Source organism: Lissotriton helveticus, chromosome 3_1, assembly GCF_964261635.1.
Source record: "Lissotriton helveticus chromosome 3_1, aLisHel1.1, whole genome shotgun sequence".
Lineage (NCBI taxonomy): Eukaryota > Metazoa > Chordata > Amphibia > Caudata > Salamandridae > Lissotriton > Lissotriton helveticus.
In genome coordinates, this window is record NC_136061.1 from 84464892 (window position 1) to 84480421 (window position 15530).

The window sequence follows — 15530 nt, forward strand, 5'->3', positions numbered from 1 at the left end:
AGTTCAGGATGGTCGAGGCATGCCGCCGTTTTGCCAGTAACTCTTTGTCCTCAAAAAAGGATTTCCATTTTGCTGCCGCGTTTGCTGATTTTTTTAAACTTACTTTATCTGTCCCTGATTTCCAAACGACTTCTAGCTCTAACTTTTCCACGCAGAATGTCAGATACTTTCCCCAATTGTTCATGGTTTCAGTTTCCCCCCCGTTTTTTAATTTCCTCCCAGCTTAGCCAGTCCAGGGAGTCTGGATCTGCAGATCTAAGTTTGTGGCAGAAGTTCACGAAGCCGCTCATGCTCTGTGTTTGTCTGTGTGTCCTCTTCCAATCTCTGTGCCTGCGTGTGCCCTTCCAAGCTCTGTGCCTGTATGCGCCCTTCCAAGCTCTGTGCCTGCGTGTGCCCTTCCAAGCTCTGTGCCTGTGTGTCCTCTTCCAAGTTCTGTGCCTGTGTGTGCTCTTCCAAGCTCTGTGCCTGTGTGTCCTCTTCCAAGCTCTTTGCCTGTGTGCTCTTCCAAGCTCTGTGCCTGTGTGTGCTCTTCCAAGCTCTGTGCCTGTGTGTGCTCTTCCAAGCTCTGTGCCTGTGTGTGCTCTTCCAAGCTCTGTGCCTGTGTGTGCTCTTGCAAGCTCTGTGCCTGTGTGTGCCCTTGCAAGCTCTGTGCCTGTGTGTGCCCTTGCAAGCTCTGTGCCTGTGTGTGCCCTTGCAAGCTCTGTGCCTGTGTGTGCCCTTGCAAGCTCTGTGCCTGTGTGTGCCCTTGCAAGTTCTGTGCCTGTGTGTGCCCTGCCAAGCTCTGTGCCTGTGTGTGCCCTTCCAAGCTCCGTGCCTGTGTGTGCCCTTCCAAGCTCTGTGCCTGTGTGTGCCCTTTCAAGCTCTGTGCCTGTGTGTGCTTTTCCAAGCTCTGTGCCGGTGTGTGCTCTTTCAAGCTCTGTGCCTGTGTGTGTCCTTCCAAGCTCTGTCCCTGTGTGTGCTCTTCCAAGCTCTGTGCCTGTGTGTGCTCTTCCAGGCTGTGAGTGTGCTCTCCCAGGCTCTTTGTGTGTGCTCTTCCAGGCTGTGAGTGTGCTCTTCCAGGCTGTGAGTGTGCTCTCCCAGGCTCTTTGTGTGTGCTCCTTCCAAGCTTCTTGTGCGTCTGAGCTCTTCCAAACTCCGTGCTCTGCGAGTTTGCTCTTCTAAGCTATGAGTATGTTAACCGTTTTCTTGCTGCCTGTGTGGCCGATAGTGTTTGCTGCAGTCCCTATAAACAACTGATTTAGCTAGCCTGCATGGCTACAGACAATTCAGTAAATTAGCTACGAGTAAAAAGGAGAAACCAGGCCAGTTTAACCATATGGAGAAAAAAACCAATATGCAAATACAATTAAAAAAAATCAAAACAATGCCTAATCGCACCACAACTGTTTTACTACAACGAGAGTGCCTCCATGTACGCCATTCAGAGGACAACTGCAGTCTATAAATGAAATCATCAACATTAAACTTAATTATTACACTTTGCGAGGTAGTTCGACGTGCTTATGGTGCAGGAAATACCTGCATCGTCCATTTCTACCCAGAATATAGGGAATCTCAGTGAATTCATCATAAGGAGAAAACAAAAACATCTTTCGGTCACCTGGCTGAGAGCGGTCTTATTATTGGACAGATTAGTTCTTTATGTTCACGTTTCAATGTGGACTGAATACACTGCTGTGGAACTCGCTCTGCACTGAGGCATATTGGTATGTAATCAAACTCTGGGAGGTATTTTCTTTTAATCAACGAATTGTTTAAGAACTACTCATTACACTCCTATTGAATGTGTGTTGCACAACATATGCATATGAAATATATCCTATAAATGTACAGAATGAGAAGAATTTGGGATACTGTTTATCCGTTAATGACGTTTATCTGTACAGGCATAGGATATCTATACAGCACAACATTTGTCTGAGATTGTGTGTTTTATTTTAATATAACTGTATGTTACTTTATGACTTACAGCCCTGAAAACGCTCCTGATTTAATGGAACAGAACACCGCGACAAAAGCAAAGTTGTGGATTTATTCATAAATATAAATGAAAATCAAAAATAATTTTGTGAAAAGATTCCAATGTGGTGGCTGAATGGTGCACTTTGATACACTAATTGAAATGTAAATGTAAATGTGGGATTCTTGTAAAGCGCACTGTTACTCTACCCGAGTGTCCTGGCGCTGTAGACCACTGGGGAACCAGTCCTGGTTTTCCCTGTGAGATGGTCCCTTCTGGGTATCTCCAAGGTGAAACCAGGCATCCCCGGCGTCTGTGGGGGGCCGTTGTAGAGATGAGGCAAGCTTAATGCCCAGAGTTGCCGAGTGTGTTCCCTGGTTAGAGTAGGCACCGAGGCGAGAATTATCGAGCCCGCTGACCCTGGTCCAAGACCCTGCCGCGTCGGGAATTGAACCCTGGTCCCGGGCCGTTCTCTGCTTACAGGTCTGCCGCCTCTAACCAGTGAGCCACACCACTCTCAAGTCCACAATACCAATAAACATGACCTGTGAGGCCTTTGAACAGTGTAATAAAGCTACATTTAGACTTACGGTCTAGAGAATGGGCCAGTGAAGCGAGCGCAGTGCCACGAATCCACGCTAGCCTCTTTCAGTGAGCAGAGACCATACCTGTGGGTGATCCGGGACGCAATGTTTGCGTGTTCTAGCATCTGCGACACCTTCTCAATGTCCTTCTGGGTCCTGGATTCCTCGACCAAGGCAGACTCCAGATCCACAACCTCACTGCTTCGCGATAGGTAGAGGTTTCTTTCAGAGGTGCTGTAAAGATCAGGACATCAAGTCAGCTTCGTGCTTTACTTTGTGTATTTGATCTAGACGGTCATGGATGGTTTCCCACCATACCGTGAGAGAAAAACTTCCTAGGCAATTATATCAATACAATCAAAAATTAAAAGTATAAAACAGGGAAAATTAGACAAAGAAATCATGTAGAAAAATATGGTATATTTAATTATCAAAATAAAAACATACATTTAAAAACAACATTGATTATGCATTCTTCATTTGAATTTACTCATTTCATTGCTATTTAATACAATATACACAAATGTGTGAAGGTGGCAGTCTTTATCATTAATATCTATCGATATGATCAAATGCATAATCAATGTTGTTATTAATTGTATGTTTTTATTTTGATAATTAAATATACCATAGTTTTCTACATGATTTCTTTGTCTAATTTTCCCTGTTTTATACTTTTAATTTTTGATTGTATTGATATAATTGCCTAGGAAGTTTTTCTCTCACATTATTATACCCCGTCCTAGGAATTGAGATATATTCACTTCTCAGGGGGTCCTTGTTTATTGCAACTGGTTTCCCACCATACTACATTGTTACCTCTACATCATGGGACTTCATATCATCAAAGGTAACTTAAACAATAGCAAAAAACAATAAGTACGGTTAACTCAATTTAATATTTAAAAACGAAGGGGTCAGAGCATTGTCCTTTTTATCATGCGAACAGTGTTGTATTCTGTTATCTCTTAGTTCCTGCTGCTCAGCCTGTGTTAGTGTGATGCAATGGAATCTTCATGAGTGCATGGTTTGAATGAGCGGTCAGTTGGAATGAGTGGGGCTGAGAAGCAGGATGCTCCCGGTGAGGCAATACTCACCATCTTACTTGTAACTGAATAAACCTACTTATACAATCTACACTACTGGACTGATTACCTACAAGGGCCTTGTCTTGTTTACAAAACTGGTGACAATTGAAAAAAAAAACATGTGCGAAAAGCTAAGAAACTGCACAAGAACCTAAGAGAAACAAGCTGGGGTCTGAAGAGAAGCCTACGCAATGTCCTAGATGCCCCACCTTTGTCTATTACAGCAGACAGTCTACAGAAATGGCGTTAGACATATGTTGCTTGAAGACAGACAGCCTACAAAACGTTTGACATGTGTGGCTTGAAGACAGAATACCTGCAGAATTGAAGTTTTGGGCGTCTCTCTTTAATGGATGAATACAAAAAAGGTTTTAGTTGTATAAACACTAAGTGCAGTCGAGATCTCATGGTGCATACCATTGAGACTGCGCAGAGACTGTGTAGCCAAGAAGAGAAAGATTGAGGAACTGGTTAAGTCTATCTCAGATAAACAAACAGTGGATGAAGCTAAGATCTTACTTGAAAAGATAGAGAAGGATATTCAAACCTTCAAAGACAATACAATTAATGTGAAGACTTCCCAATTTGAGAGGGACTCAAAAGCATTCAAACTAAAACAGGTTTACCCCTTTCTAAAAGAAGATTTCTATACTTTGGCAGATTCAAGAAAGAAGAGCTCGTACCACATTCCAAGGTAGATCAAAAAAACGATTCATGGTTTCTCAGACACCTCATCCTCTGACTCTTCACCTGATTCAAGGCCTGGTAATCCAACTAAACAAGGGCCTCCGTACAAGCCTTTTTTAGCCAGAGGCGGAGGATCAAGGGTCCGATTCAAACAACCCTGGGAGATGCGAACACGCAGCACGTACTACAAAAATTAGACAACTCAACTATTGTAAACCTGTCAAACAAACAACTCACAAAAGACGAAGAAATGATCCTGTCTCTAGGGTTAAAGTTTGAACCCAAGAGACAGACTGACTTCACAAAGTTAAAACTAGAGGCTTTGGATTTTTGCCGCAAGATCCAGTTAAAATCCTACTTTCCCGGACTGAACCGACATGGAGTCAAGAGACGACTGGCCTAAGAGTGAAATCTAACTTCACTCCCACTCAGAACATACCAAAACAAATCTATGCCTTTGAGCAAGTAGTGTTAGCCTCCATCTCTAAATTGGAAAAAACTAAGGGCTTTGTACAGAACAATATTAGCAAAGGCCAATTAACAGCTATTCGTGACCTAAAAGCAGACCCTCGATTGTGATCAAGCAGGCGGATAAGGGCGGGGCAGTGGTGATCTGGCCCCGCACCATGTATCTAAATGAGGGCAAACTTCATGTTGAGAATCGCGAGTGGTACAGACGGGTGAGAGAAGACCCCACTTGTAAAATACAGGGCAAAACTGCACAAATAACTAAAAATGGTTTAGATGAAGGATTCCTGGGTCCAAAAGAATTCCAATTTTTGAATAAAAAACAACCAAGAACCCCGGTACTGTATTTTCTACCGAAAATACATAAAAATAGCCAAACGCCTCCAGGTAGACCGATAGTTTCGGGCTGTGACTGTTCTGGAGCCAGTCTCGAAATATATCGATTTTTTTCTTAAACCATTCTTGCCCAGTGTCAAATCTTACCTCAGAGACACAACAGACTTTATCACAAAAGTGGAGGGAACAACATTTGATGATGGCATACAGATGATGGTGACATTAGATGTCACATCCCTGTATACCCAAATCCCCCAAGATGAGGCACTCCAAGTGATGGAACTTTACTTGGATTTGAGGCAGAGACCACACAGGGTACCAACATCATTTATCATGACATTGGCTGAAGTATCCCTTCGAAACAAATATTTTAAGTTTGAGGGTGACTTTTTTATACAGATTAAGGGCACAGCAATGGGTTGTCCTTATGCGCCGGAGATGGCGGTTCTGTCTATGGCCCAGTACGAAGAGAGATTTATACATAACAACAATCCATTTAAAAACAACATGCACCAATGGCTGAGGTATATTGACGACGTCTGGCTACTGTAGCAGGGGAGCCAGACGGAGTTGAATCATTTTCATGACTGGTTGAATTCAAGGCACAACGATAATAACATTTTCCATCGAGTCTAGCAAAACAAGGATGACTTTCCTTGATGTTGCAGTATGTCCCTATAACCAAAAATTGACAACTAGTCTTTATAAAAAAGAGACAGACAGGAACACTACACTTCACTACACAAGTTCGCATCCACAGTGTCTAAAGGAGAACCTCCCTTATGGGCAGCTGTTGCGGATTAGGAGAAATTGTACAGATCGGGCAGAGTTTGAGGACCACGCAATGTCATTCTGTAAGGAAATGGAAAAGAGAGGTTACCCCAAGAAACTCAAACATTCCAAAAAAAGAGCAAGGTTTACCCCTAGGGAAAATTTGTTACAGAAAAAGGAAAAGACAGAAATCGATAAACTCGTATGTGTCACAACATATGGGGCCCATATCAACAAATTTAGACAAATTATCTTAAGGAATTGGCATCTGCTTGAAAATTCGGAACATCCCTTAGCTAATCCCATTTTCGCCATGCGCAAGAATCCCAGCATTGGCCAGCAGATAATAAGAGCAGACAGCTACATCCCTAAACCAAAGAGCGACTTGATCACCAAGTGGAATTTAAAACCCATTTGTGGACACCACAAGTGTGGGAACTGCGTGGCCTGCCCCGCTACTATAGAAGGAAGTTCATTTGAACATAATGGAGTGAGATGGAGACATGAAAGTTTCACAAATTGTAAGACTAAGAACGTCATTTATGCAGTGGTATGCCCTTGCAATAAAATATATATCGGAAAGACAAGCCAACAGATTAATGTGAGAATCACACAGCATAAATCTCGAATTAGGAGAAAAGTCCTGACAGCGCCTATGGTAGAACACTTTTTAGCTGTTGAGCACAGCGAAAATGAACTGCGTTGGACAGTTCTTGCATGGATTGACCCAAAATCTACATGTATTGAGACCGCTCTACTGCGGAAAGAGGCATATTTAATTATGAAATTCGATAGCATCAACCAGGGCCTCAACTGCATGAGCGAGCTCAATAGAGTTTAGAAGTCTCATGAGCTGTAATCAAATATATGGCGCTGCTGTCAGCTTCAGGTCTTGTGTCTCTCTAACAAAGTATGAATGGTATCAATATGTTGGAAAACACAACCGACTTGTGAAATTGAAATGGTTACTTTGGGCAAACAAATTGAAATACATGACTTCAATGAACTACATCTCCCAGAAGTCATTGTGAATGCAATTTAACCATCCCCTCCCGTGATTGGTCAGAAACGTATCACGTGACACTGATGCACCATCACATGATGTGTGAATCTGCTTGGCGAGCTGCTAGCAACAATGGAGGCAGATCCCCACTTGAAAACTTGAGCCTGAAGCTGTATTAGGTGAGCAACACACATTGTGCACTTGCATCTAAGTGCTTCCAGCTAAAACGATTTTTACAAATCCTTTACATTTTTGCCCCTGCAGCCACGAATTATATTTAAAGAGAGTGAAGGACTGCCAATTGTCACAACACTTCCTCTGCGGGTCCACGCCTTTGGGCCCCCATCCCAGAGTAAGTAAATAACTTGCGCTCAGTTGTCACGTTTCAAATTTATATAAACAGACACCGCGAAATTGCATGTATTATTTCTCTTGCAGAAGTAAAGACCTGCAATTGCTGTCTATTGCTTAAAAATCGTCTTGGCCACACTATATTGAAAACCAGGTAACCTTTTTCCCTCCTTCCCCCTATACATAGCTATCAGACAAAAGAATTATGCCCCATGAGCTAAATCATTTATAATGTACTTTATTGCAAATTGGCAACCACTGCTTGTCACATATTGCTGATGGTCACATCAAACCGGCATAATGCAGGTATGTGACCACTAACTTGTTCAGATAGAGAAAGAATTAAGGTTTTGGGAAGGCTTTTTTAATAAAAATTCAATCCCTTCTCCCCCTTTTTTGTCACAAACAGTCTGTTCGTGAGAAAGACTAACCCAGCCTTGATGAAAGTGCGGCAATTGATTTAACCGGCACTCGAAACGCGTCGGCAGACAAAGGAACTCAACTCCTTGGTTAAATATTGCAAATACACCCCCTTATGTCCCTGATATTTCAGTGGAATTGATTTATCCTTAATATAAGGGTGTTAGTTGTCTAATTTATCATTTTGTATGACAACTTTGTATTTTGTATTGTGTATATATTGATTGTTCTTTGTGACATTTCATTTGTTTGTATTGATGTTTGATTATTATGAGTTTAGTTGTAATTGTATGTCAAAACACATTCTCATGTTGTTCATTTTCACTGTGTAAGTACTAATGTGGTATTTCGTTTAGTGGACTGTGTTCTTTTTGTGATCAAAGATATGAATTTAAAAAAAAAAATGAAATAAAAGGCAGAAATTACTGCTAAGGTAAACGTATTCATTTGCGTTCATCTTACTTCATATGAATAAGTGTTGTGAAGTCACTAGATGCATAGGTAATATTTTTCTTATGTAGCCATTCTGAAAGTAGCACAGTAGGCACAACCTGATTGTGATGTCAATGTGTTCCTCTAATGGCAACTCATTGGTTACGGAGGCCGCAAGACGTTCCTGCTGTAGTGACCAACGCGTATCTCAGCAATGCTGATGCGACCTAAGGTGCTGGTAAGCCAGAATGTGTGAAAGTTTTTCGTAAGCAGAGTACGACGTGGATGTTTTTAGGGATCGTCAGCAAAAGAAGGAAACATCTCAAGCGCTGATGTTCACAGCACTATTTGAGACGGGCAAGTTTGGTCTGGAGTTTGTCTGTGCACCTACTTATCCCGGAGCAGGTGTATTTGCTGCTCGCAAGCCTGGTACATAATTTTTATTATTTTGGATTGTTCGTTCATGTCGTTGATCAGAATTAATACTATATTCCAAGTCGATGGTGAACTCATCCCGGAGCTATTTTGGCAGTGGGCTCGATTGAGAGTTCGCTCACCGAATATTTGGACAGATTTTAGAAACTACTGTCACATACCAAACTAAGTATTTTACAACGCTTAATCGAGGAGTATCGCATGTGAGTTTGTATTTTGGTGACTGTTGCACTTCTGTTAGGTGCATGATCTTATGCGGTATGGGGTGTGCGTGATGTCTTGTGTTGCACGGTGTATTTTCCCGTTTGTGAGATTGTGTTTGTGTTAAGTCTTATGTTAGGGCCGTCTGTGGCGTGTGAGTTGGAAAATAATCTTTGTATAATCCCTTTGCATGGGAATTGGTGTGGTTGGATGATACCCAGATCAAAGATTTCCTTTGGGTTTGGATGATACCCAGATCAAAGATTTCCTTTGGGTTTGGATGATACCCAGATCGATGATTTCCTTTGGGTTTGGATGATACCCAAATCGAAGGTGTCCTTTGGATGATACCCAGATCGAAGGTTTCCTTTGGGTTTGGATGATAGCCAGATCTAAGATTTCCTTTGGGTTTGGATGATAGCCAGATCAATGATTTCCTTTGGGTGTGGACGATACCCAGATCAAAGATTTCCTTTGGGTTTGGATGACACCCAGGTGGAAGATTTCCTTTGGGTTTGGATGACACCCACATCCAAGATTTCCTTTGGGTTTGGATGATACCCAAATCGAAGGTGTCCTTTGGATGATACCCAGATCGAAGGTTTCCTTTGGGTTTGGATGATAGCCAGATCTAAGATTTCCTTTGGGTTTGGATGATAGCCAGATCAATGATTTCCTTTGGGTGTGGACGATACCCAGATCAAAGATTTCCTTTGGGTTTGGATGACACCCAGGTGGAAGATTTCCTTTGGGTTTGGATGACACCCACATCCAAGATTTCCTTTGGGTGTGGATGATACCCATATCGAAGGTTTCCTTTGGGTTTGGATGATAGCCAGATCAAAGATTTCCTTTGGGTGTGGATGATACCCAGATCGAAGGTTTCCTTTGGGTTTGGATGATACCCAGATCAAAGATTTCCTTTGGGTTTGGATGATACCCACATCCAAGATTTCCTTAGGCACTGGATGACACCCAGGTCGAAGATTTCCTTTGGGTTTGGATGACACCCAGGTGGAAGATTTCCTTTGGGTTTGGATGACACCCAGGTGGAAGATTTCCTTTGGGTTTGGATGACACCCACATCCAAGATTTCCTTTGGGTGTGGATGATACCCAGATCGATGATTTCCTTTGGGTTTGGAAGATATCCAGATCGAAGGTGTACTTTGGGTTTGGATGATACCCAGATCAAAGGTGTCCTTTGGGTTTAGAGGATACCCAGATCGAAGATTTCCTTTGGGTGTGGATGATACCCAGATCAAAGATTTCCTTTGGGTGTGGATGATAACCAGATCAAAGATTTCCTTTGGGTGTGGATGATACCAACATCCAAGATTTCCTTTTGGTTTGGATGATACCAACATCCAAGATTTCCTTAGGGTTTGGATGATACCAACATCCAAGATTTCCTTAGGGTTTGGAAGACAACCAGATCGAAGATTTCCTTTGGGTTTGGATGACACCCACATCCGAGATTTCCTTTTGGTATGAATGTTTATGATTGGTAGTCATCCAAGTCAAGTCAAAGTTTTATTTGCATAATTAGTTAAAATTGTTACAAAATTCGCATAATAAAATAACGATACAAAGTTTATTAAAATTTGGTAAAATTATTGTCTCTCTGCTTTTGTTTTGATTAGGGACGGGTCCTGTGTGGTCCTGGGGTTAGGCTGGCCCTGTTTGCCCACCAACTGGATGGGCCTCCTGTTCTATTGATTCTAAAAGTGTTCTTGCTACTGCCAAGAATTTGACTCCACGGCATGCTAAAATAATATTGGAGCCACCGAGCCAGCTTGTAACTGCGTGTGTACAGGATCGAACGTTTAGAGCATTGAAGATGGGTTTCAATAAGAGTCGTCTGACTTATCAGGGCCGGACATAGGCAGAAGAGGTGAACAAGTGTTTCGGTTTTGTATCCGCAATGGCGACATTGATTCGTCTGGTGTGGTGATTTCCAGGACGGTAGTAAATCCTTTGTGACATGCATCCCCATCCGATAGGCTGTAAAAGACTTTTTTAGATGTCCACTAAAGTGGGATGTTAAATATGCGTGTATTTTTGGGGTTGTGAAGCAGTTCAGGATGGTCGAGGCATGCCGCCGTTTTGCCAGTAACTCTTTGTCCTCAAAAAAGGATTTCCATTTTGCTGCCGCGTTTGCTGATTTTTTTAAACTTACTTTATCTGTCCCTGATTTCCAAACGACTTCTAGCTCTAACTTTTCCACGCAGAATGTCAGATACTTTCCCCAATTGTTCATGGTTTCAGTTTCCCCCCCGTTTTTTAATTTCCTCCCAGCTTAGCCAGTCCAGGGAGTCTGGATCTGCAGATCTAAGTTTGTGGCAGAAGTTCACGAAGCCGCTCATGCTCCGGAATTTCTGATTTTGTAGTCCAAATTCAAGCCTGACTTGTGCGGCTGTAGCAGATTTAGGAAGATTGAAGACCACTTTATAAATTTTAATTTGTAATTCATTTAAAAAGGTCCACCTCCTTGCCACACCACGTGACTAAACCATAGGATAGGGTGGGCATAATCTGCGCTGCCATTGTTTTTAATAAGTGATTGTAGTTGGGGCAATCCATTTTTTCTTTTAGAGAGCGATACGCGAAGATTAAGGATTGGACTTTCGCTTTGAGTGCTATTTTGTGGTCCTTATAATTTGCTCCTTTTGTTATTGTAATTCCCAAGTACTTATAGTGCTCTTGTTCTTTTCACTGGTGCCCCTTGGGCCATCCATTTGTACTTTAGGTTTTGCCGGTCAACTAGGCGGGCCACTTTGGTTTTCTCTTTGTTAAGTGCTAGGCCTTCCCGTTCTAGGTACAGAGTTAATTTATTAATAGCTCTTTGTAAGCCAATTGGTGTCTTGCTCAATAATACAACATCATCAGCATATTGTAAGTAATGTATTAAGTTGTTTGCCAAGAATGGAGGATGGTTACCTGCTGATTCGATCGCACTTGTGAGGTCAGAGAGAAAAAGGTTAAAAAGGGTAGGGGCTAATACACAGCCTTGCTTTAAGCCTTGGGGCGTTTGGATGCTGGTGGTACTGTTTCCGTTTCCCAACTTCACTCTTACCCAGGTACGGTGATGTAGGGCTTTGATGGCTCTTAGGAGTTGGTAAGGCATCCCCCAACTCTCTAATTTGCTCCACAAGCGCTCTCTGTTTACCCGGTCGAAGGCTGACTTGATGTCTATGAAACAGGCGTACAACAGTGTGCCATTTGGGCCCAGATCTTTGGACTGGGGTGAATGTGTGACATTGATCCACATTCTGTCCATCATTGTTGTGTTTGCAGTTACCGCTCTAAGTGTACTGGGGATGCTCAGACGTGAGTCCCAGGCACTCCACACCACTGGAGTCAAGCTAGCCGGGCTGATGAGAGGTGTTACCTCGAAACCGGGCCGGTCCTCGGATGCTTGTTTCCGTTCTGGGAAGGACATGGCTTTTGTAGTTCGGACTGGACTGTTCCCATGGGGCACAGGGTCAGCGCTGATTTGCATATCGCCATTGTCTAACCCAGGGTGGGGTGGAGTGGAAAAACGATGGATTTGGGCCCAGATCTTTGGACTGGGGTGAATGTGTGACATTGATCCACATTCTGTCCATCATTGTTGTGTTTGTTATTTGTTATCGCTTGGTCCGTTAGGATAGACAGGCAGGTTAGGTTGGTTGTTGTTCCCATTCCTTGCCTGAAGCCTGTTTGATATTTTGGCATAATCTTTGTGTCTGATATCCAGGCTTGTAATTCACGTAGAATAGTGGTAGTCATCCATTAATTGCAGTAGTGGGAATGAGTGGGTTTCTTTGTCCTGCAAGGTGTGCAGTAGTTGTCATTACAGTCTGTATGAATGTGATGTAATAGAATGTTCATGTGTGCATGGTTTGTATGACTGGTCAGTTGGAATGAGTGGGGCTGAGCAGCAGGATGCTACTGCAGGTGAGGCAATACTTGCCATCTTACTTGTAACTGAATAAACCTACTTATACAATCTACACTACTGAACTGATTACCTCGGCCTTATCTCGTTTACAAAAAAACAGTACACCACAAATGGCCTTCTAGTCTCTTTAGAGAGACTGCAGCCCCTTGCCCTGCTTTCTGAATTGCCTAGGAGGTGAATAAAAGTGTTGCACATGCATGCATGACGCCTCGCACCAGTACAAAAGTGCCATGCACTAAACATAGAGGTCACTACTATGGCTGTGGCCAGCATGTAGATTAATCTAATAGTGGATAACCCCAGTAGATACCCAATGCATTTAACAGGGAGCATGACTGAATAAGTTTGGATAGCATTCTGTACGGTTTATCAATTTAGGATTCTCTTCTATTAGCTGAAGTCCAAAGGGCGGTGTTTGAATACACTCTAAATGCAGGTTAAGAGGTAATACTACACATCGGCCTGGAAAGGGCTTTTCGTAGCTTCACCCCTACTAGCGTCCCAAGTTTAGATTCAGACCCTCAATTCCCAATATCTATGCAAAGGAACAAGAATGGGCACCATCTAACCCACCAACCAAAGGATATGCCAGCTACAAATCAACCTTGCTTTAATACAACTCAAGAAACCAAGTCTACAAGCATTTAAGTCCAACACTTCTATCCAGCCAACTCTTTTGGAGGGTTTACTCCTGAACAGAGGATTTGACGGACTATCAGTACCGATAACCTGATTGTGGAGAAGCCCACCCATCTCCAAGCTTTCCCAAAAACCTGATTCACTGGCGCATCTGCTTCTTTCCTCATTGACCTCCTCCCAGACAACCACAGCTTCATAACAACAAATAGGGAAAACAGCAGAAGGGAGGTACCGTACATCTAAATATTGATTACTTGTATGGAAATACACGGCCCAGATTGTGATTGCTTTAAATATATGTTAATTAAAAGCTTCACCAATCCTTCGCCAATCTTCAAATCTCCTGTGCTAAATCTCAGCCCAGGAGCTCCCACTGCACTGGAGTATTGTTGGACCCCCAGGAACAGAATGTGAACATACACAATTAAGAGGACATGCCATAAGCTTCTGTAGAAATCTTACTCGACGTTTCCAAGAAAAGGATTTCCATAGGAATCCTTAAAAGATTAGGAACACTGCCCCACTGCTCCACTTTCTACTCCTCGGTGCTAGACTTACCTCTTTTCTACATCAGCCTTCAGTTTCTGAACTTCCTCTTTCATAACCTCAAGGTTCTCCTTTTCTGCAGTCACGTTCTCTGACAAAACCTCCACCAAGTTCTGAAAATCAAAACAGTGGCTCACATGAAATTAACTTGGCATGCTTTCACATCATGCAGGATACGACTATCAATCAACAGCTACAGGTCAACTAGTACAGAATCTGAGTTTCAGTTATGCGGACCCGATTGCATCTATTCTTGGCTCAGAACCAGGTACCAGCCCATGGGCCAGCGGGGTATAACAGACACGGCTCCATCTCATGTCAGCAAGCCAACATCAAGATACATACTGCTTCGCACATGTAGTCTGCGGTGCTGCACAGCATGGGGTGCATGGCAAGACCATCACTTTTTGCGATTTTACATTTTGCAAAATGAACTTGAAATTAACTTTGAAGACTGATCCCCACATTTTTCAGGACAGGGGCTGCAATAAAACCAAATAAACCTTGAAGCCTGCTGCGGAAAAGGTGGTGTGAATGGATGGTAAATCAATCATCAGTGATTCTCGTAAGAAAAAAAAAATTGCTTTTGGAAACTATTTTAAATCTTCGAACTCAACTACTGCGGTTGATATTAATTCCCAAAATGATAAATTAACTTTATTTTTAAAGTGATTGCCTTCGCCACTGCCTCCTGCTAACATTTTCTGGGTAAGGAAATAAGGTCAGTACAATACCACATAGAGCCTACTTCTCCTAACTTCCACACTGAGCGATTGATTGCTGCATTAGTTCGATTGATCTCTCTGCAGGTTTGGCTAGATTCCCAGCACCCTGGCTCACTATCCACTAAAACGACTTTGAGTCTCCATTGATTGAAGCTTCTAACAAGTCATCCCATTTTCTATTCTATCAGTTTGCCTTACCTGATCTTACCCCAGCCCTGTACTGGATTCTTAACTCCCTAATCTCGTACCTGGCTCCTTTTTTAATGCTTTACCAAGATTGTTCTTTGCCTCCTGCACTGTGGTGAGAAACACCCAATCAAATTGCCCTTCCTAGGAGCCTGCGTGAAGCTTTTAACAAAAACGTCTTTAAGCCCAGAAAATAAATAAGTGTACTCAGCCATGATGGTCTCGTCTCCCCAGCTGTCGAGTATCAGAGCCATGTGGGTATCAACATTGGTGTCGACGTCTGAAACCACCTTGGAAGAAGAACAAATAACTTCCCACTTCACATTTCTAAGATTGTTACTCACCTCCAATACATACCCACAATACGGAGTAGATGTCTCTGTAACATGCGTTAGTAGATCCCTCCTAGTTAAAATCAGGGGGTTATGGTCACTCTCTTCCCTGTCTACCACTAACCTATCCTGCATGAATCTCAATATACTAATATCAAGAAAGATGTAATCGATTTGGCTAGTGTATGTCCCTCTCAGATAGTGGGATGAAAGACACATCGGAGGGTGAACGCCTGTTACATGCTTGAGACTATGGATAAGGAATAAGTCCACCATTTGGAAAGCAGCCCCGGAAAGATTACTCCTTAAAGGGGATGTTAACTCAGGAATTCCCCACGATATGTCTTCCTCACCGCACAAGTCCTATAAGATGCAGCTGGGTTCACAGGTTAAATTCAAGTCAGCTGCATGATGAGTCCCACTA

General features: G+C 42.7%; 1 protein-coding gene across 5 annotated transcripts in view; it reads right to left on the reverse strand.

The window, feature by feature from the left end:
- Positions 1-15530, reverse strand: part of LOC144822129 (uncharacterized) — a 113456-nt gene that overhangs the window by 70278 nt on the left and 27648 nt on the right. For 4 of the 5 annotated variants that reach the window (XM_078679269.1, XM_078679272.1, XM_078679270.1 and 1 more), the window contains 2 exons: positions 13876-13976; positions 2629-2778 (listed from right to left, as the gene is read on the reverse strand). In XM_078679269.1, coding sequence (XP_078535395.1) covers positions 2629-2778; positions 13876-13976 — 251 coding nt within the window. The remainder of the gene's footprint in view (positions 1-2628; positions 2779-13875; positions 13977-15530) is intronic. The other variant, XM_078679273.1, reaches the window with a different exon arrangement.